At 40.5% G+C, this 21144-nt stretch overlaps 1 protein-coding gene across 2 annotated transcripts in view; it reads right to left on the bottom strand.

Annotated features, from left to right (window-relative positions):
• Nucleotides 1–291: 291 nt before the first annotated feature.
• Nucleotides 292–21144, bottom strand: part of cacnb4a (calcium channel, voltage-dependent, beta 4a subunit) — a 37544-nt gene continuing 16691 nt past the window's right edge. For both annotated transcript variants that reach the window (XM_069154993.1, XM_069154992.1), the window contains 12 exons: nucleotides 13868–13987; nucleotides 13242–13364; nucleotides 12059–12186; nucleotides 10895–10971; nucleotides 10660–10679; nucleotides 9893–9973; nucleotides 6176–6234; nucleotides 5964–6073; nucleotides 5688–5839; nucleotides 4603–4698; nucleotides 4285–4461; nucleotides 292–2352 (listed from right to left, as the gene is read on the bottom strand). In XM_069154993.1, coding sequence (XP_069011094.1) covers nucleotides 2089–2352; nucleotides 4285–4461; nucleotides 4603–4698; nucleotides 5688–5839; nucleotides 5964–6073; nucleotides 6176–6234; nucleotides 9893–9973; nucleotides 10660–10679; nucleotides 10895–10971; nucleotides 12059–12186; nucleotides 13242–13364; nucleotides 13868–13987 — 1407 coding nt within the window. In that variant the 3' untranslated portion in view covers nucleotides 292–2088. The remainder of the gene's footprint in view (nucleotides 2353–4284; nucleotides 4462–4602; nucleotides 4699–5687; nucleotides 5840–5963; nucleotides 6074–6175; nucleotides 6235–9892; nucleotides 9974–10659; nucleotides 10680–10894; nucleotides 10972–12058; nucleotides 12187–13241; nucleotides 13365–13867; nucleotides 13988–21144) is intronic.

Genomic DNA, 21144 nt, shown 5'->3' with positions numbered 1-21144 from the left:
CAATCCTGCGCATGCGTATATGCGCTGCCTTGTTGCCCCGTCGGTACCAATTGAGCGATGCAAAACTGAAAGAAATTGTTATATTATTTTATATTATATTGTATTGTATTGTATGCGTTCATCATATTATATTGTATTTTATTATATTATATCAGTTTAAGTGCTGAGAAAATGTGATTTGTCATTTCATCATTGAACACCTGTGTTTAAAATGTAAAGACAGGTGAAGAAATGAAGACACAGAGCGTTTGTGTGTGTGTGTGTGTGTGTCTTTTAACGAAGAACCGGTGCAACAGGATGAGGGCGGTTTATTTAATTACAATTGTAAAATGACAGTGCACAGAAACTTCTAGTCAATACATCATTCTCTCACAGGCAGTATTCAAGTCTTTTATATTGTTGCTTATGCGCCACTGTTTTGAAACAACAAGAAAAGCTACTGTATATGGCAGATAAGAACAGAAGTCCCCTTGTCGATCTTCTGTTTTTCCTAAATCACTGCACAATGAGATCTCTGGCCTATGAGCTGAAAAACTGAATGTGAGATTTTCAATATCTAAAGATCAAATTACAAGATACAAGGATATGTCATTAAAACATAATCATATTCATCCTGTTGTTAGCTGGCAGAAAGTCACATTTCCATGAAGGTAGCTTTTTAAAAGACATTGTGATTGAGGCAACGCCGTCCTGCCCACATGCTTTTAGACAGTTTCTCACTCATCAGGAGTCATTAATGAAACTCAAAGAGATTCCAATAAAAAGATATAGCTGAATATATGGAGGAGGGGTATGTTAAATCATTACCTAATAAAAGTATTTAATATATTAATTTATTTCATAAAATCCTTTAATAATAAAGAAAATTACTCTTTTTTTCATCAGACATTGGAAAAAGGCTCTGAAAGGAAGGAAATAAATGGATTGAAATTTAATGTACTGAAAGTGGGACTTTACATAAATTGATGTTTCTTTCCTCTGATTATTTTGACTATATTTACAAATGGAAGCTCTCTATAAGTTACTCACTATAACCCAATTCAATCAATTCCAAATGATGTCCTGCTAAACACATGACAGACAACAGTGGTTCATAAATGAGCGGGCTTGACCCGCGCCACTGTTTTGAAACAAGGTGACTCCCATGCATGAAGTGTTTCTTCCCTACTGTAATAGCTTATTTTGAAACATTTAAATTATAAACTCTCCAGACAATTTAACATAACACTCAGAATCAAACTCCCATCAGATAGGTAGGAACATAAACGCTACACTTCCAGGTCTAAATGACCTCTCATTCCTGAGGTTTTGGAGCTTTGAAACGTATTTGTATCTGCATGTTTTTTATGATTCTGTCTTGACGGGATTAATGACCAAAAAAAAGGGCATTTAGAGAAAACAAAAGAAAGAGGGCCACAGAAGGCATGAACCCTGAACAGAACACCACAACACCATCCATGTTACTTTGAAAAAACTAATTTTGTAAAACTCTGGATTTGGGAACAAGCTTTCATGGGATTTATTACACTCACATCGAGGACAGTGGCACACAAACTTGAGGAGTATTAAATATGCATCATACTCTGTTTCTACCAACTCCTGGACGCGTGCAAACAAGTTCTGTGCTGATCATCGCAGCTGGATGTCATCTGGCACTGGCTTGAACAAGGGAGTGACCTGTAATTAGAGTCCTACCTGCATGCTACAGTAACCGCTGAGATAGCGGGAGGATTCGAGAAGAAGTCCCATACTTTCACTTGCTTACAAGCCATTTCTGGGACATTCAAATCAGGTCCAGCTTTCACTTTAAACCACAACTTTTCTGCTAATGTGCTACTTCCATATCCAGCCCCTCTTTCACATCACCTCAAGAGTAGGATTCTTGTTTGGGTTTTTTTTTTTAGGTTGAAAAGCTTATTTGGCAGGAGCCAAGGCCAAAAGAGATATGAGGTACTACACATAAATAAGATGTTAGTACAGTCCACATGAGTGTAGTAGATTTATCATGTTATAGCCAAGCTGCCTCAGCTCTTGTGTTCACGGTGGTTGTTAAGAGAAAGACAGGCCTACACTTTGTTAACAGCAGGCTCAAAGCCGGTGCCTGGAGTCCTGGGTGTAGCCTGCCGGTGATCCGCGGTTGCGATGAGGCTTGTAAGAGTCCTGGTAGGGGTCCTGGTAGTCCTCCTCCACCAGAGGAGAGTGATCCCTGCTGTGCTGTGAGCCTGAAGACAGGCGGTTGCGATTCTTCCGTGCCCGCTCGTTGTGGTAGTTCTCGTCGGCAGGCATCAGACTGCGACGCTCAACGGGGGAATGGTCTGTTGTTGTGTGGTTGCTGTTCCGGTTTCTTTGGGCCTAAATGAGAGAGAATACTGATTCTATGTAGCGTTTTGCTTTGCTAAACATTTGACACAACACTTCAACAGAGTATAAACCATAACTATGCATAATTCATGATGTTACACAACATTAAACTGGAAAGGAGTTTGTAAAGTATTGGTATATTACAAAATTGGGATTGAATATGTTAGTTTTATCCATTATAAACACACTTTGACACAAACATTATATCTTTTAATACAATCCTGTTTCCAAAAAAGTTGGGACGCTCTGTAAAATGTAAATAAAAACAGAATGAAATGATTTTCAAATCATGTAAACCCATATTAGAGAGTGCTGCATGGATGAGTGTCTGCAGGCTACAGTGAAGCATAGAAGAGGTTCCTTTCAAGGTTTGAGGCTGCATATCTGTATATAAAGTTGGGTATTTGGTCAGAAATGGAGCTGAGAAGTGCAAGAAGAATCTTGTCAATCACATAGAGCCATCAGGGAGGCATTGGATCAGCCAGGAGTCCTGACCCTGACAGCCCTGATCCCTTCTTCAGAAATTATATGAAGCAAGAGAGGAAACTGAAACTGCCTCCCTGGTTGGTGTCGTTTTAAAGGAAAAGGTACTTTTTCACCTGCCTTTGTGCCTGAAACCTTTTCACAGTACTGTATGTCAAGCACTTAAATGTCAAACTTGACTTTAGATGGAACACTGCCCCACGTCGGCATCAAAGGTGGCTGTAAAATGGCTGTTGCTTCCTCATTGACAGCAATGAAGAAATTCAAATCAAAGACCAAGGATCATAAGCTTTTCTCTGCTGTCAGTTGCAACAGACTTCATGGTTGAAGTATCAAACTTCCAAACACTTTAAAAACCACTGTTACAACATCATCCAGTTGTCCACTGCCAATCCATATGCTAAGTATTGGTGCGTTCATAAGCAACTAGAAAGTAACAAAGTTTTAACCTCTGAATGGGAAAATAGAACTGAATGGCTGCCGAACTGGGAATACAGACCAGGCTTTCACTGTTGCATCTATGTATTTACTGTATGGTTTGAGTGAGCTTAATCTTGCTTTTTACCGTTTTCATTCTGTTTGATTATGTGCAGCATTTTGGTCAACCTCTGTTGTATTGAAATGTGATTTCCAAACAAAACAGACTTGACTTGACTTAACTTCCTAGCTGCCTGAACACAGCATTAGTAACAAAAACAGTTATGCTAATATAGCCCTGAATACTCATTCAGTGGAGCTGAAGAGTCTTGAAGAGAGTCAGCATGATGCTGAACTTTTTAATTATTTTACCATATTCTGGCAAACCAAAGGTGTCTGGAAAATACTGAGGATTTGGGTGGATAGTCCATTTGATTGCTATCCACCAGGGTTGAGGGAGTGTTTTAAACAATTTGAATGGACATTTTGACACTTTTTTCAGCAGTAACTGTGGGGGTGACCTGGTTGCTGAGTGATTAGAGTGCATACCACATGGGTGCACATGCCCTGAGTATTAAATCCCTAATTTGAACCCTGGTCTGGTCAGATCTTTACTGCAAGTCATTCCCCGTCTCTCTTCCCTCCTCATTTCCTGTAAGTCTCCTCTGCTACTATCTGATAAAGACATAAAATGCCCAAACATGTACATCTACTTTTCATGACTGCAGTGAAGTGTTTCTGCAGAATTGCTTTCAGCTTGTTGCTAAAAAATCTGACTGTGGTAATTATTCTTGCATCTGAGCTATGGCTTCAGGGCCTAATACATTTATCAGAAGCACAGCATCCACTCAGTGTAATGGTGTTTTTTCATCCATCTACAAGGCTAATAAATGTGAAAACATAGTTTAGTATGACTGAACTTTATAGATACTGATAAATAATCTGGGAGCTCAAACTTAAATGAACTACCACAGGAAAAAGATAGAGGGCAACTTTTTTTGCTCTTCAATTTGATAAATTCACCTGGATGGCAGCAGGATACGGGGAGAGAGCAGTGGAGCCCAGATTGCGTCCCAGCAGGGGGTTGAGTGGTGTGCTAAGTGAAGTGTGTGTAGCACGCCAGTACGCCTCCAGGTACTCCGCCAGGTGTTCGCACGCATCTTCCAGCTGGTTCTCATCCAAAATAATATCAAACATCTCCTGAGGTGGGAAAGGAAGAGAGGACAGTGTAGCTGCTGCTGCTGCATATGGATTTCTTTTCAAAGTTTCACCACTATTGCTTACAGAAGAAAGCCTATATAAGTTGCTTCCCTTTTAAAAGGGTGTCTGAAGTATACTCACAGAAGGACACTGGGATAGTTTTTCTGCCGCAACAAGCTGCACATTCAAGTGTTTGCTTTGAGATTTCCCTCTTGATTTGATCAGCCGCTGCAGGACCTGTGGGAGGCACAGTAGAAAGACACACAGAAATGTCTCCAAATATAGAATAAACAGACCTACGACTCTTTAAAAACGCAACCCTACTAGCTTAACAGGCCTTTTTTTATCACAATCTCCAGCCTTTGAAATACAAACATTAAACTCAACATTAAACGGAAAATATGCAAGAGGATACATTTTTCAGAAAATCAATCCAACACAAGTAATAATACGCCTGTCCCAGCTCCAATAACTCCAAACTCAGTGTAACAGACATACCTTCTGCTTCCGACTTTAACTAACTGCCTAAATGGGTTTCCGCATATTTAACTGGGAACTAAAACTGAGAGATTATTCTGCTTGTTAAAGGTCAACGAGTGCAGTAAAATCTTTTTACTTTTAGTTTTTTTTTTTATCACTTCTAATAATGTTAATCCTCAAAAACCTGTCTGCAGTATCCTGCTAGGAGATGACAACAAATGTGAACATTGACAGGTTTATTAGATGGCTGTCTACTTCTCACTGCTGGCACGGATGCAAAGGGCTCCCCGTGCCATATTTGATAGATATACAGTAGTTTAAAAAATTTTTACATTTACCTTTTCTGTCATTTATTCTTCATCACTTAGTTTTCAAAGTCATCATTTTGTAACCAAAGCTTTTGAAATTTACATTTTCTTGGCATGTTTGCCTTCCTGAGCAGTTACAAGAAAAGGCCTATCTTTACTGAAGTGCTTGCCACTTGTGGACGAATGGAAAAGGGATAAAACCACTCAGGCAATACTGGACACGTGGAATAATGTGATAAAAAAAAAAGACTACATGGAAAATATATTTTGATCAATGGCAACTAGAATTGAAACAAGCAAACAAAATGCACTGATATTCCATGACTTGGCCCAAAAAATTATCAAATCCCCTGACTTTCCTTGTCTGGAAAAGAGTTTTTAAAATTCCCTGAAATTCCCTGACCTGTGGGAAACCTGTGTCGAAGCCTTCATTCTTACCTTGGGTGAGGACACTTTAACATGGACGATAATAGGTGCTAATGAGGTCTTGATAAGCTGTGCCGGGTGATTAATGGTGTCTGCATCCAAGATCACCAGCTGCAGAGATCTGGCCAGCTCAAAGATCCGTTCTATTTCACTCTGGACCTCCGCTGCAGCAAAACAAACACGTACAGCAGAGCAACTGTGTACAGTTTGGAATAAAGACGGTGATTCACTGCCACAACACCGACAAGACATGCACATCATTGAGTGAGACGGTTCCTGTGGTTTTACCGAGGCTGGAGCGGGTGTTGGATCTCTCAATGATGGCCCTCTTACTGGGGTTGTTTAGTACTGACCTCTTGGCCAATGATATGTCAGCTGTTACCCTCGTGATGGATATCCTGGAACAACATAAAACATACACATCAGATGGAGCACACTGTGTGGCAGCAGGATAATGCACTGTGCTGTAGGGAAGACGCTGTGTGGCTGTCACTGCTCACCTGCCATCAAACCTGTGCTTCAGGAAGTCAAAGAGCGCCTTCTGCATCATATCTGTCACCTGCAGCAAAGAAGAGAAAACTAGATAAGAACATCAGGAAATCAAAGAAATGGGCCTTTAACATGAATATCAATATGCGATCGAGAAGCAAATAAGTGGAAGAGGACTTCTATTATCACCGTTGGGAAGTAACTGGTTATACTTAAATAAATTCTCCCCAAAAATGTAATCAATTAATATTACTGAGAAAAAATATGTAATTAAATTGCAGTTACTGTTCAAATTGTTGATAATTACAAAGGGGTTACATCTGCATATATGCTTTCCAGTAAGAAAAAAACTCATGTAGAATATAACATGACATGACAGGCTCCAATCATTTGGCAGTATGTGCTCAAATCTTGAGCCTTTTTTTTTGATTGGTTCTCTTGTTTGAATTTCCACTGCCTCTCGTCTGCCAATCAGATCAATGTGCATTGTTCTAAGCAACCCCACCAAGGCAGTTGGCCATTTGTCGAATAAGAGGAAGAGATATTTAAAGATTCATTCAGGAACCAATGTTAAGAACATGTGAACATCACTCAGCCCTGTTTATAGCTGTATTATCACTCAGCAAGGAGTCGACCAGAATGTAAACTTGGTTTGAGGTTCTGGGAACATTATTCCTCACTGTAGTCAGCTGGGATCTACATACTTTGGATTTTTATCCCTTTAAAAACAAACCTATTTTTTAGGCTTCTGTTCAAAAATTGCTAAAAGGATATATCTCTGCAACCACAATATAAAATAATAATAAAAACATATTTTTAATAATAAAGGGAACACTTGTGAGATTTGTTCAGATGTGTAAATATCAGTATATATGTCCATATTTTAAACATAGTTTAGTCCCTGGCCCCCAATTGGGGGCCTCTAGGGATTAAAGGGTTATTGGTGGGTGTGCTTGAAAATTCAGACATCCCAACCTTAATTCAGGTTATATTGAAGAACTTTTGAATCAAGTTTTGAGTGTTAAGTTTTGCTCGGTCTAGTTTACATATATTTTTCAGGGCTTTTTTAGCTTTATTTCCCAGTTTGAAACATTTGTTAGAGAAGTAATGAAATGTAATATGCTACATTACTAATATTTAAAATAGTTACATTACATATCAGATATTTTATATGCTCAGTTCTTTTAATGACTCTTCGCTCTACTCATTTACTTTCATTATAATGTCTTATGTTGGTCATTTGTGCTGTCCACAGAAATTAATCAAATGTCACAAGTTACATAACTTCAATAAAGTAATTAAAAACGTTACATTACTAATTGTATTTTTAGCAGGGTAACTAGTAATCTGCAACATATTTCATTTAAAAAATGACCTCCCCAACACTGTTTATTATTCATTCTGATGCTGCTCATTCAGGCTTTTCCTCCTCCTGATTGACAGATGGGGCGACATTAAATAAAGTGATTAAGAGCTACAATGAGTGGTGTCGCAAAGACCGATGCACAGGTGATGAATTGGGGAAATCAGACAGTGCAGTCTTGAGTGATGAATATGAGGGCCCAACTGAGGCCTCGAATTGACATTTTCAATCCTTTTGGTTTGAGGTGTTTGACTCAAGGAGATGAATACATGGATACACGAATCGACATGGGCGACACTTTGTGTTTGACTGAGCCAGTTGTCACTTTGATTCGTTGAGATGAGCTTGACAGTGACAGAGTCGACGGGCTTCATGTCCTTTGAGCTGAAACACGGAGCAGCTGTCAGGTGAAAAATGGAGCTATTATCGAGTGCAAAGACTTACAAAAAAAAAAAGTGCTGTACTTACAGTTTTTCAGCTACTTGTTTACCTTGTTATGACCTTGGGGTCATTTATGTACAGCATATTATGAAACATGATAAGGGTGTGTTCTTCTGCTCAGGTGGAGCTTTCTAGATGTTTGGTTCAAATTGTAGTTGGTGAGCAGCAATTGGAAGAGTTCAGTAGCCTGGTTGGACCTGCATGCTGCTTCAGCCTTCAAAACCTCAGCCATTGGCTGCTCACCTTCCTGCAACTCATCCGCTGCCAACAAGGAGTGAGTTTTGTTTAGTTTCTGTTCGAATTTGTAAATAGATTAGCTGTGTATTTCTGATTAAGAGCACTCAGCTGTAAATAGCACCTGTTGACTACACGATTGTATTATTGTAGTACTTGTAAATATTGAGCACCTTCTTCAGCAGTTTTAGTTCGTGGAAGAGGCCCTTATTGTTTGTGCACCTTTTCCTCCTGACCCTGAGTTAGGAGCGTAGTTTAAACCCATGTCTTTTGTTAGCATTTTGGTTTATTTTGGTGGTGGGGCTAACTAGGTTGTTTTGTTTGTTGTTGTGGGCATTGCTCTCTACTGAAGCAACAATAAAATGTTTTAATTTGTACTTTTCATGTGAAAAGGTAAATGGTCTGTACTTGTATAGCGCTTTATCACCTTTCGGTCGCAAAGCGCTTTTGCATGGTTTTCCCATTCACCCACATGTTCACCCACTAATGAGACAGATCACCATGCAAGGTGCCGCCATCAGGAGTACATTCACAACTGAACTTAGGGTTCAGTGTCTTGCTCAAGGACACTTAGGCATGTGGACAGGAGGAGCTGGGGATTGAGCCACCAACCTTCCGATTAGTGTGCAACCCACTCTGCCGTCTGAGCCACAGCCTCCCTGTGTGGGGCAAACAAGTGGGGCGAGTAGGGGAGGTTCTAAAGCATGTCATGCCTCTGCTTCCCCTCGACCAGGGACATAAACCTTTACTGAAGTACATCTACTGATTACATGTCTGCACTTGTACTTCAAGACCTTTGCTTGTAATGGACCTGAGCGCTTCCTCCAGCACTGTGACTGTAACACCCCTCACACAAGCTTGACACGGTGCACATGACTCGTATTCATCCCTGTATGAGTAATAAAAGGAACTACTGTACATCCTCACTCAAAGCCCTGCAGGCCTGAGCTTCATTACTGGTAATGATTCATCACAAAGACACAGAAAACTAAAAAGATGTGTGACGGGAATACTCTTCCCATTGACTCAATCCAATTCCAATGTGCAATGCACGTTTATTCCGTGTTCCTTATTTCAAATCATGCTCCACTTTTTCCAGACTGATGCAGTTTACCCAAAAGGTTGTTACCAAGGCAACACCGGTGATGGGAGGCGAGGACTGTGATTCCATGACAACTGACTCCGGCGCTCCCACCTCCCACCGCCTCCTTGGCCTCCTTTATTCTTTTGCACTGTGGTTCCTCCGGCTGATAATCAATGAGCTGCTTTGATTTTTAACATCTTTGAGAACTTTCACTTTACGAGGACCTAACCAAGATGAGGAATCAACAACCTGCGACATGATGCAGTGTGAGACATGAGTCAGCCTGGCTCATAATATGTGCATTATCACTTCGAAGAAATGTCAGTTATGATTGAAGGATTTTGTTGCCAAATGAAAAGGGTATTTGAGTCACTCATTTTCAACATGAGAATAGTTTTGTGTTGAGATCTCACCACACAGTAAAAGAGCATCTCTAGGCCATCCACAACAATGAATAAAGCGCCGGTGTGAAGTACATATTGTATACTGTAAGTGCACCACCTGGAATATTGAGTATGTATATTAGAAAACTGTAAAGAGGAGAAGAGTTGCGGTGAAAAGAAGGCTGAGTCAGATGGCTTGAGGAGCAGCCGTGCGTCGTCCTACCTCGTAACCTTTCAGGGACGGTCCCACCAGGACAACCGGCCTCATGGAGGGAACCACGTCATACGGGGGCACGTGCTCAGCCTGGAGGGGAGGACAGACACAGCGATGGTCAGGCTCTGATATTATTACCAAGTGTCTCCGAACGTCTCCAAGTCACTGAACATTCTGTCAATTTTGCTTCTGCCAAATCAAAACTGTAAATAAGAGCCTTATAAGTCACTAAACCTTGATGAGCACAAAGTTGTAGTTATGACAGGAATCAATAATTAAAATATGGATGTTGCTGCAAAGAAGCTACAACTTCTGAAATGTGGATGCTTCACAGATGTCTTCAAGGATTAAACCATTAGATTTTCGTAGTCAAACGTCACAGGGAAGTCAACCTTTGACCTTCTGGATATAAAATATCACCACATCAACATTCTATCCTTTAAGACATTTGGTGTGAAATGTTGATCTCACAGTGACCTTTGACAACGAAAATCAAATGGTTTAATCCTTGAGTTCAAGTCAACATTTTTTGCCATATGTAATAATATTCTCTCTGAGCGTTGCTGGTGTATCTCGTTCATGCGAATGGACAGGAAAACAATCTTAAAAAACATGATGCTTCTTGGCCACAACTTCTGGCAGCACAGAGTCATACAAATTAATACAAAACCATATCTGGGTTTCAACACAATTACATTTCTGCCACATTTTAGATAACAGTCTGCACTGTCCACATAATGCATATATACATCATATAAGTGTTTTGTCATACTCACCACTTTCTGTTTCTGCTTTCCTGAAAAAATAAAGAAATATCAGGTGAGAAAGTGCAGACTGGGAGTGGGACTATACTTATATAATCATATCAGGCATGTTAAAACATCGCAATAGTATAGGAGCTGAATACATCCTGTTATACAGACACAAACACAGAGCAGATACCAGAAGCCAGAATTAGCCATATACTAAGGTTTCCTCAGATGTAAAAACACTCGTATCTGTGGGACCAACCTGCAGAGTTTGGGTTCGGCTTGAATGTGCCTGAAACCATATCTCCCAGACTGGAGGAGGAGTTCCCGCTGGATTTACTGCCGCGTTGATAACAGTGAAAAGAAACAGAAAAGTGTTAATGTGAAATCCAGCAAGATATCGGATGTCAAACACCACCACCCAAAAAACAAACTAACCTCAGACTGAAGTCACGTTTTCAAGGAGTCACGTTCTTTGATGAACAAGCTATGCAAACCCCTTCCAATGCTCCATATTGAATGAAAACAATGATTTGTGGTCATCAAAAGCAAGTTACTTAATGAGCACTTGGAATATTTAATAATGAAATAAATTGACTTCAAAAGATATAGCAAAGAAACATTCAGCAGTGTATGAAATAACAAATGAATACCGGGCCTCATTTTTGACCCCTGTTGTTTTTTGTTCAAAAACAAATAAGGATTCGTGATGATCAAAAACAAGTTAATTGAGGAATGCGTGGAATACTAAATGATGAAAAACATTATATAGAAAATAAAAGGTGAGTCACTTTTGACCCATGTTGTGCATGAAAGGGTTAAGATCACCTCAATGTGTACGTGTTTATGTGGTCACATGTGATTTTGTGAGTTTTTCACATGTGAAATTCACGTGTCTTTCCTGTAAGGTTGTGATCTTAAGAACGTGACTTTGTTTATTCCCAGTGCACAATCACACACATACTGAAGCTTGCATACAATAGCAAATCTAACATGTGAGAATGAAAGACAAAACTGCTTTTTGTAATAGAAACCAAACACAGAAGCCAAATGAGTCAAGGTGACGAGTCTTTTTCTCTCTCACCGTTGTTACTGAGTAAATATGAAAGCACTCAGCATCAGTAATCGCCTCCGTGGCTAAAACCCAACATCCCATCTGATGGAAAATTCTGCCGTGGCCACCGTCCAGGCACACCTCTGAGAAGTTGGACCACACAACACACAAGTCGGCCTTCATCCACCTGATTTCCTGTTTATCTCCCGGCTCAACTGCCAGGCTCTCTACTCATCCCTAAAGTGGCTCTCTCCTCAACCCGAATCCCTTTTGATCCATGTGTTTTTTCAATGATGTATCTCCTCCTGCTGATTCCTCCACAGCCTGCACTCTGTTTTCATTCAGTCCTCCTCCTCCTCTTCCTCGACTCACCCGGGGAAGCGTCCTCTCTTCTGCTCCTGCTGAAGTCGGATATTTTCCAGCTTCAGAGGGCTCGGGATGAAGCCGATGTCACAGCCCTCTTTCACTAGGCGGCCGATCCACCAGTCATTGTTGTACTTCTGTGAAAGGGTGAGATAAATATCAGTGAGAAAACAGAATTCAAAATGACACCTTTTGGATGGAAAGGGAAAGCCGAAGAATATTTGTCACTTTATTTGTTCATAATACCAGCAAACATCATAGCCAGTAAACTCTAAGTTCAGCAGTATTTCCCTTATTAGGACATAAAACAATTTCTATTTAGCACTGCAATGTCTATTGATAAAAAAAAAAATACACCTGCATCACAGGTCACAACACAACAGTGTCCAGTGCACAGTGAGACAACATATATGTGGTGCGTGGTGTAATAAAAACACAAAATAGATATTCAAAGCTGTCTCTTAAACAAGTAAATCAAGACTATTTTGGCTAATTAAAGACTTAAAATCTATTTCCAGGATAGAAAACAGTTGGATTCTGATCACCACAACTTAAATCAGAGAGCTAGATACAAGTTTTTTATTGTCTATGTTGGGACACACTCATAAGCACTGCCCCACACAAACTGTACAAAAAAAGAACAAGGTAGAATAACCGAGCACCAGAACAGATACTACATTAATGGTATAATTTGTAAGAATCACGTAAATCCCATTTTGTACCTAATCTAATACCACTTTGTACATTCAAAGGCTGCCATCAGTTCCAACCAGGCCAGGGCTCACTGGTTTTGAATCTTACATACTGCCCCTTTAAAGTGCATCAATATACTTGAAAATGTATGTGTCTACAATTCTGTGACAAATGCCCACTTGCTGGTAAAAATGTTTATGGCCTAACTTGAAAAGACCTGCAAATATGTGTGATTGTGATGAGATTTCTTTTGGCAGGCAGTGTTTTAAGAGTTTTTTTTATGCTGTTCCTGTCATAGTTTGTACTAATAACTGAGTATTTTGTTTGATCATTTGGTCACTCAACATGATGATAAAATCTATTAGATGGAGGGCGGTACACTAGTTACAATAATACTGTATGCCTCTATAAAAATAAACATTTTCTCCTGTGCAAAGTAAATTCAATCATCTGCACAGTGCCACAGGTTCAGTATTAATGGACAGTGTCCAAGTTGTACCTCTTTGATGTGGAGGAAGTCTTTGGCATCAAAAGAGACAGCAGTGCCAGCCACAGGAACATCCTCATCCAATGCACCGCAGTAACTCACATTGGTCCTCACGGCAAACGCCACTGCTTTGGTCTATAAGACAGAAAGGAGGAAAAAGTGGGCAATATGAATGTATGGATAACATGCTCTATCAAAAACTATGAAATTCTGACACAATATTTTGTTGAGAAACTGTTTATGACATAAACAAAGGCGAAGGAGGACATTGACCAGCCCGTCTCCCCTGAGCAGAGCGGGTTATTGCAGTACCAGTGTGCTTATAAAGATCCAGTATCACAGCAGTAGCAAAATATATGGCAAAGATAACTTCATTTTCTAAAGTCACATTGGTCATGTTTAGAGTAGGATTACGAAAAATAAGAAATCATGCTAGAAATATGATAAAAATGTGATGAGAACAGGATCCGTGTAAATTTCTATACTTTAAACAGCCATTAACAGATCAGTGGTGCAGACAGTCAACCTGACTCGTGTATCTTTTGTTCATGAGCTCAGATTATGTGTTTCAACGGTATACAGTATATAGGACCGTATGCAGCTCATTTGTAGTGTAAACAGCTCCCTGTGGCCCTGACCTTTGCTCTCTCGATCTGAACGGTGGCCTGCTGCTCCTTCTCCTGCCGGCCACCCTCCTTCTCCTCCTCCAGAGACACATCCGAGTCAGACGGTCGGCTTGTGTAGGAATCAGCTGAGCCCTGGAGAACAAGAAGACAAGTGGTTACCAGAAGAGAAAAGAAACGATAAACAACCTCCGGCTGACAGCTTTCTTTATGACATACACATAAAGACTGACATCTAGAAGAACAAATAATGAACAAGTGTTTTTGAGTAATATCATATGTCTTTTCAAACACATTCAAATGCAGAACAGTGAATACAGATGCAAGACCTGACATGAGCCTGTTTCTTAAAATGAGACAAAAGAATGAGTGGGAGGTTACAGAAACCCAGGTGTGTGTGTGTGTGTGTGTGTGTGTGTGTGTGTGTGTGTGTGTGTGTGTGTGTGTGTGTTCTTCTGGGACACACTGGGTGGTGTGACACCCTCACACACCAGTCTGGTTCAGGCTGGAGATCAGTCTCATACCATCTCTATAAGAGGATTCATCGCCCTCCTAACTCGACTCGCTCCCTCAATCTTCCTCCTTATTAGCTACAAGTCAGCGGCTGCTGGGTTGGAGCAGCAGTAAGAAACACCCACAGCCCTCATTCAAGACAAGGGAACTACAAAGACAGCAAGAGTATGACCAACGAGCTGAGGAGAATGTGCATTCATAAACAAAAGCAACAGTGGGTGTAAGGCTGAGGAGCGAACATCTCCACAGCAGAGAGTTCTTCCGGCACCGATGGGCTCAACGAGCTCCAGCATCACATGCAGGAAGCAGCCTGTCCTGCAGAGAGAGGAGGCCACTGCTGAGGAGACCCTGCTTTAGACCTCCTGTGATAATCACACCACATAAGCAACATGAAAGAAAAGCAGAGCTCAAGTCAAGTCCACCATGTGCAAAGATTACTGCATAGTGACCATAGATGTATGGGACTGATCTTAGTACAGACTTTTATATTTTACCATCATTTTCTTTTATTCCTATGTCCTCTACTTTGAATATCTTTTTCTCCTAAAAAGCAGAATATACTTACGCAAATAAAGACAAACCAAGAAAAACAAAAAGAAAAGCAGATTCAATCCAATATGTGACAAAACCAGAAAAAAAAATACAATTTCAAGACTATAAATAGAAAAAACACCCGAGTGAGTACACTTCAACAATTTATTTGAAATAAACTGGTTAATTGTGTGTGTGTGTGTGTGTGTGTGTGTGTGTGAGGGAGGGGGGCGAAGGCAGGGTTCACCCTGGACAGGTCACCAGTTTATTACAGGGCCAACACACAGAGACAGACAGAAACAAAGACCATTCACGCTCTCATTCACACCTAAGGGACATTTGTAGAACCACCAATTAACCTGAGACGCATGTTTTTGGATGGTGGGAGGAAGCTGGAGTACCCGGAGAGAACCCACGCAGGCACAGGGAGAACATGCAAACTCTGTACAGAAAGGCCCAGGCCCAGATTCGAACCTGGAACCTTTCCACTGTGAGGCGACAATGCTAATCACTGCACTACTCTTATTCGAAATCAACAATTACAAATACAGTCTGAGATTTTGGTTATGTTGCTTATTATATTGTGGGTCAACTTAAAACAACCAATTTTACAGCACAAAATGTAATACACCAACCAGTCCACATGATAAAGGTCACTTTCACCCAGGAGACTGGAAGATTGGATTCCCAGAGAAATCTTTGAAGAAATTATTATTTTGATTCCTGTTTGTTTTCCTGCCTGCCTGCCTGCTTGTTTGCCAATCAGCCTGTAAAGCCTGTATTTTGCACCTCTGAAAATAAACCACCTGAGACTTTTCCTACCTTCCTGGTTGCTCTGTACTTCCTGCTTTCTTGGCTCCATCCGTGACAACTATTGTAAAATGTGATTGTGCCAGCATTTTTCAACCACAGTAGCGAGGTGAATACATCAGCTTAATGTTATTGGCTCCTGAGCATGAAATGAGAAGAACACACTATACACACCCGAGCAGCGCCCTGGCTAATGGACCTCTACTACAAACCCATCAATCAATTTTGATCTACAGTGTGTAATGCCCCTATTTTCCAACAGTGCTGACTTAGTTTGCTCACGCTGTCTGCATACAGCATTAACGCACGTCTTGGCTCTGAGGATTTCACCTTTGGCTGACCGGCACTTTAGCGGTTTGTGTTGCCATGTGGGAGATCTGGCTGCAAGTCTGATTTGTTACAACTGCAGCGTGGAAGCTCTGTGTGTTTGAGCTGTGTGAAAATATAGGACATATGGTGGCGTGGTGATGCACATGTTACATGTTTTTCTTTCATGTGTGAAATTTATGTATAGTTCGTAAAATGTCGGTGAAGCACTGTTCCCTTTGAGTTCAGAAAAACAACTTCTACTTTTAAGTGAAACTGAAGTGATGAGAATTTCATACATCACAATTACTGGGACAAAAAGAACAGATAAACAAAAAAAATATGAGGAAAAAACAGAAATTAATTACATCATTAATTGCATATTAGGCCTTTAAGAGAGGTGTGTTTGGGGGCTTGTCTGCTTTGATTGACATGCTTGGGGTACAGTCAGGTTTCTGCTATAGCTGGGCGGGCGTAGTGTCCTCAGGTTCTTCACCGCTTGCTCCTCCCTAGCTCGTCCAAATATGGCCACTTCTGGCTCCAAATAACCACGATGGCAACGGCCAAAATGCCAAAATTGAAGCTTCAAAAACGGCAGTTCACAAACCAGTGCTTGATGCACTGTGGGTAACAGCTTGGGAGTAAGGCAGAGCAAGGCACTGTCAAGATGGCGATGGCCTGATCTTCCTCAATCTGAGCCTCAGAAATGCTTTTCAGGTGACATCACACGGGCTAAGTCAATTTTTTTTTGCTTTCTCGTGCAGAGAAAAGTATTTAAAACAAATCATTTGCAGTATGAAACAGCACAAAGTAACCTAATAGTGATGTTAAACATGTGTGTTGGAGTATAAACGGTGAGTAAAAACATACAGCATTGTTATTACATGATTCATGGACTGAAGATTAATTAACATGACGACATCTTTTTTCACTCACTCTTTCTAGTCCAGTTGGCCGTTATCTGTCCTTTCTCTGTGATAGATTGAGATGTTGCTGCTATGTAACACAAGAGTCGGCACTTCAAGCTAAACCCCAGCCGAGTGATCACTACATTAGCATAAACACCGGCCTCACAGGCATGGAACAACTAGCTCTGTGCAATGTGCACGTCGTCTCCGGGGGCCAAAAGCTAATTACTGCTCATCATTGTTTTCTAGTACAGGTAGAGCGAATGTGCTGCATCCTGCAGGCTGCTGTACACACCCGGCTCTCCAGGGCCAGAAGCCACTTATTCCCCCTGTCACCAGTAGTAAATGAGAGGAAGGGCTGAATGATGAGAGTGAGTGTTGCTTCTGCTACAACAGTTACCACCGCTGATATCAATATCCTTTATGATTCATTGGGCCCCGCGGTGTCTGGAACCCACCTGTCCGCAGACATTTGTAAATCTCTTTGTTTGCCAGTGTGTCTGCCTTTATCAGCCATTTGGTCCAAACAAGTCACAGTCACTTTCTCTCGCTTTAGATTCATAGAGGAAACACAACCACGCTGGAAAATTCTGTTAATATGACTGTGCAACAATTAGTGCAGAAATAACACAAACATTTTGAAAATGACTGTGATATCGAACCGTGTAGCATGATGTAATACTGTACACTGTATTATGCAACGGCCATGACATGCACCGTGTCATAACACATGAATGCATTCATGAATTTTTAATGACTTTTTTCCTTTTCATGTCATACAATTAAAGCTGTTCTTTGCACACAGTGTGTCACACTAAACCGCAAAGGTCCTGCACTGAGACCGAACACAAAAGAACAAATAAATTAGTGCATGACAGAAATGAAAGGATATTTTTCTAAACAAATATAAAGTAAGATATATAGTTTCAGTCTAATCTCAACAGTAAAGAACCCATGAGCTGTCAAGATGGATCAACGAAACACTTTTTTTCTTAATACATTAAAAAAATCATATTTGCAATCACAAAGTTTCCTTTTTGAAATAATTTCTGACTTCCTCTAGTTTTCTTTAACAACATAAACATGTTATACCATTCTTTCCTTTCATGAATTACGCTTGTAAACATATGTTATTGCAGACAGCAAAAACTTGTAGGTATACTGATTTTCTAAGTTTTGAGTATTTATTAGAATGTAAATAGTTATAAATAAATAGTTTATGCGACTGTCATCTTGCCATATTTCCCTTGTGTTTATCGGCACCTGATCTTAAAGGTGGTGGTAATCCACCTAAAAGCTGTTTACCAACCACCATTAAACAACATCAAGAGAAGAAAAACAGCAACTCCAAACCACAAAACAGCAACCAACATAGACGTCACCCATTGGTTGTGAACGCCTCCAGTCTGTCAGTGAAGTGACCATATTTGGACAAGCTGGTGAGGGGCAAGCGGTGGTTCTGACTCAGGAACCAGAGCCCACCCACCTTTCATGGACACCTGAACTAAACTACAGGCCTGTCAATCAAACAGACAGAAATTTCACTTTTTGAGGCCTAATATCCAATTCATGATGGGATTATTTTTTGATGTACGGTCAGAAAACTAATCAGAAGGAACGACTTTAACAAATGACACCATAATGACTCATGGAAACGATTTATTGACTTTGTATTTCAAGAGAGAGGTTGAATAGGAGTCTATGGAGCCAGAGCCTTACCCCTAGCAGCCATTGATGGTATTGCACTTTATGGCATCGCATTGATCTCACTTGTCAGACCTGGACGCTACATCCACTTTTATGTAAAGTCTATGTTTGCTACCAGGCTCTGGAGTTTTGTCAGGGATTGAAGATTAAGTTTAAAGGCCACCACGCAAACAGGAGAAACATGCATGCTACTACAATCATTGAAAGGTTCTCTGAAAAACTCCTTCAAAAAGTAAGTCCAGTACAAACTCTGCCAGGTGAAGCTAACATATCAGTCTATTTGCCTGCAAATAGCTCACTCAACGTAACAACACGACAATGTCATGTTGACAGTGAGGTAGGCGATGCACTTCTCTGTGTTAAAGCTACCAAACAGTGCAGACCTCTGGATATCATGTTACCACGCGTGCCGGAAATACAATACTATGTAAACACTCTCACACAACAGGCTTTATCTCCACATATGGCTCCAATTGACACCATGAAATATAATATACAGCTGACAACTTAAAACACAGCATACAAATAGGATTTTGAATCATTTGATAGTAAGGCTGAGAGCAGAGATCAATTACTGCTATTATCTGTTTAAGCTACACCTGCAATGCTAAGAGCAAATTTCAGTTTTTGAATAAAATCCCCAAATACCATTAAAAAAAATATGACTAAATCCAGAATTGCTGCAGGAAATTTTGCTAAAATTTCACATTAGCTGACTTTCGGTGGACTGCCTCCAACACTTACATGAGACTGAATCTCTCCTGGTACAAAACAAACTAAATGACTAACTATGTTTGAGACACATGCGAGACTGTATCCACAACAACTGAATGTAAGAGTTCAAATGTGAGTCCTTTAGAGAAAGCAGTGGTTCTGCCTATTAAAGTAATGTCAAAATTTAGATCTGTCTGGTCCTCAGGATTATAAAATGAACCTTCAAATAATAATCAATACAAAGTCTTGATCTTTGCTGAAAAGAGTACACTTGTCCAAGTGGCCGCCGTGGAGGCAGTGCGTCACCAGCTGCCTGTTGACGTGGTAAAATCGTGGAAGCTTTCCATCTCTGACTCCACTCATGTGCTTGAATCAGGAGGACCACCGTGCCACATTTGTGAAGGTTGTCGCAATCACACGAACAGCAGTAACTGTGGTTGATGGCTAAGACAGGAAGTTGATGGCTATTACTGATCCTCTCAGTTTTTGATTTCAGCTTGAACCCGGTGTTTCTATAAGTACACAAACTCAGTGTTTTAGTTGTTCTGAGTTTCTCCATCATCCAAAGTGTAGAAAACTCTCTCAATGCAATACGTACTGTTGTCCTGGTTTTGGACTATGTGCCTATTTTAAGTTGAATTTGTTCCCTGTGTCTCTCACTACCTACCCACCAGAGGTCCCCTGTGGGTTTTATCCCGTCTCTCTCTCCAAGCCTGCACCCCTGCCGGCCACACCCACCTCACCTGCTCCCAGTTCCCCAACCAGCACCAGCTGCTGGCACTTGACAATCATCCAGCCACTATACCAGCATAACCCCTCTATTCTCTTCCAGTTGCTTCAAAAATTAAAAAAAAAAAAAAGAAAAAAAAAAAAAAAAAGAAGACGTTTTTCCCGTTATCATTATGGGGTGTTGTGTGTAGAATTTTGAGGAAAAAAAATAATTCAATCCATTTTGGAATAAAGCTGTAACAACAAAATGTGGAAAAAGTGAAGCGCTGTGAATACTTTCCGGATGCACTGTAGTACTCTGTTTAACACAACCCATTAAAAGCATGGAGGACAGAAAGAGAGCCTCGTTCATCTCATCTGAACATCTGGCCGTCATCTCAAAGATGAAACTAAAAACATGCTTCTCATCAGTTTTGTTCAAGATGAGGGTTTTAGAAGTTGGGTGGCATTTAACGGCGAAAGTGAGAAAATGAGGTTGATAATGGATTGATAGTTAATTCATTCAGAGCGATTTTCAAATAATAATTTTGCCTGAAATGTTCATCCTAGTGGATACACTTGTAGAGATACCTCAGTCTAGTCATCGTTTAATTATCCTTCAGTTCCACTTGAAGAAAAAACTACAACATTAAATGTCCTACTTTGTTGCACAACAGTACAAACAGTTTTCTGTTTCAGCACAGCAATTCCCCTTTTTATTTTGTTTTCACTTACTTTTTAGGCGTGTCATCATCTTAAAATGTGTGGATGCTGCAGTACACATCCGCACATGTACACACAAACAATGGGTTAAAGCTCCCGGGAGCCGGAAACATGCTTGCAAAGGGTTGTTGTTTGACATCAGGACTAAAGCATGATGTATTGCTTTAAAAAATTATGCCCTGTTCATCACTTTCTCCTTCTTTTTCTGGCCTCAATCTCATCCAATTATCATCCTCTGCCAAGTTCACGGCAGAACAAATGTTTTGCATGTTTGCACTCTCTCTCACAATGAACCCGACAGGTATAGTATGTTCTCTCTATAATATGATTGTGACATGGGAAATGGTAGCTTCACAGTATACTGGATGTGTC

This window comes from Embiotoca jacksoni, unplaced genomic scaffold (genome assembly GCF_022577435.1).
Source record: "Embiotoca jacksoni isolate LCO1_2020_lvr unplaced genomic scaffold, fEmbJac1.0.p SCAF_2, whole genome shotgun sequence".
Classification (NCBI taxonomy): domain Eukaryota; kingdom Metazoa; phylum Chordata; class Actinopteri; family Embiotocidae; genus Embiotoca; species Embiotoca jacksoni.
Note: the sequence above shows the minus strand (reverse complement) of the source record. Positions and strands in the feature narration are given on the sequence as shown.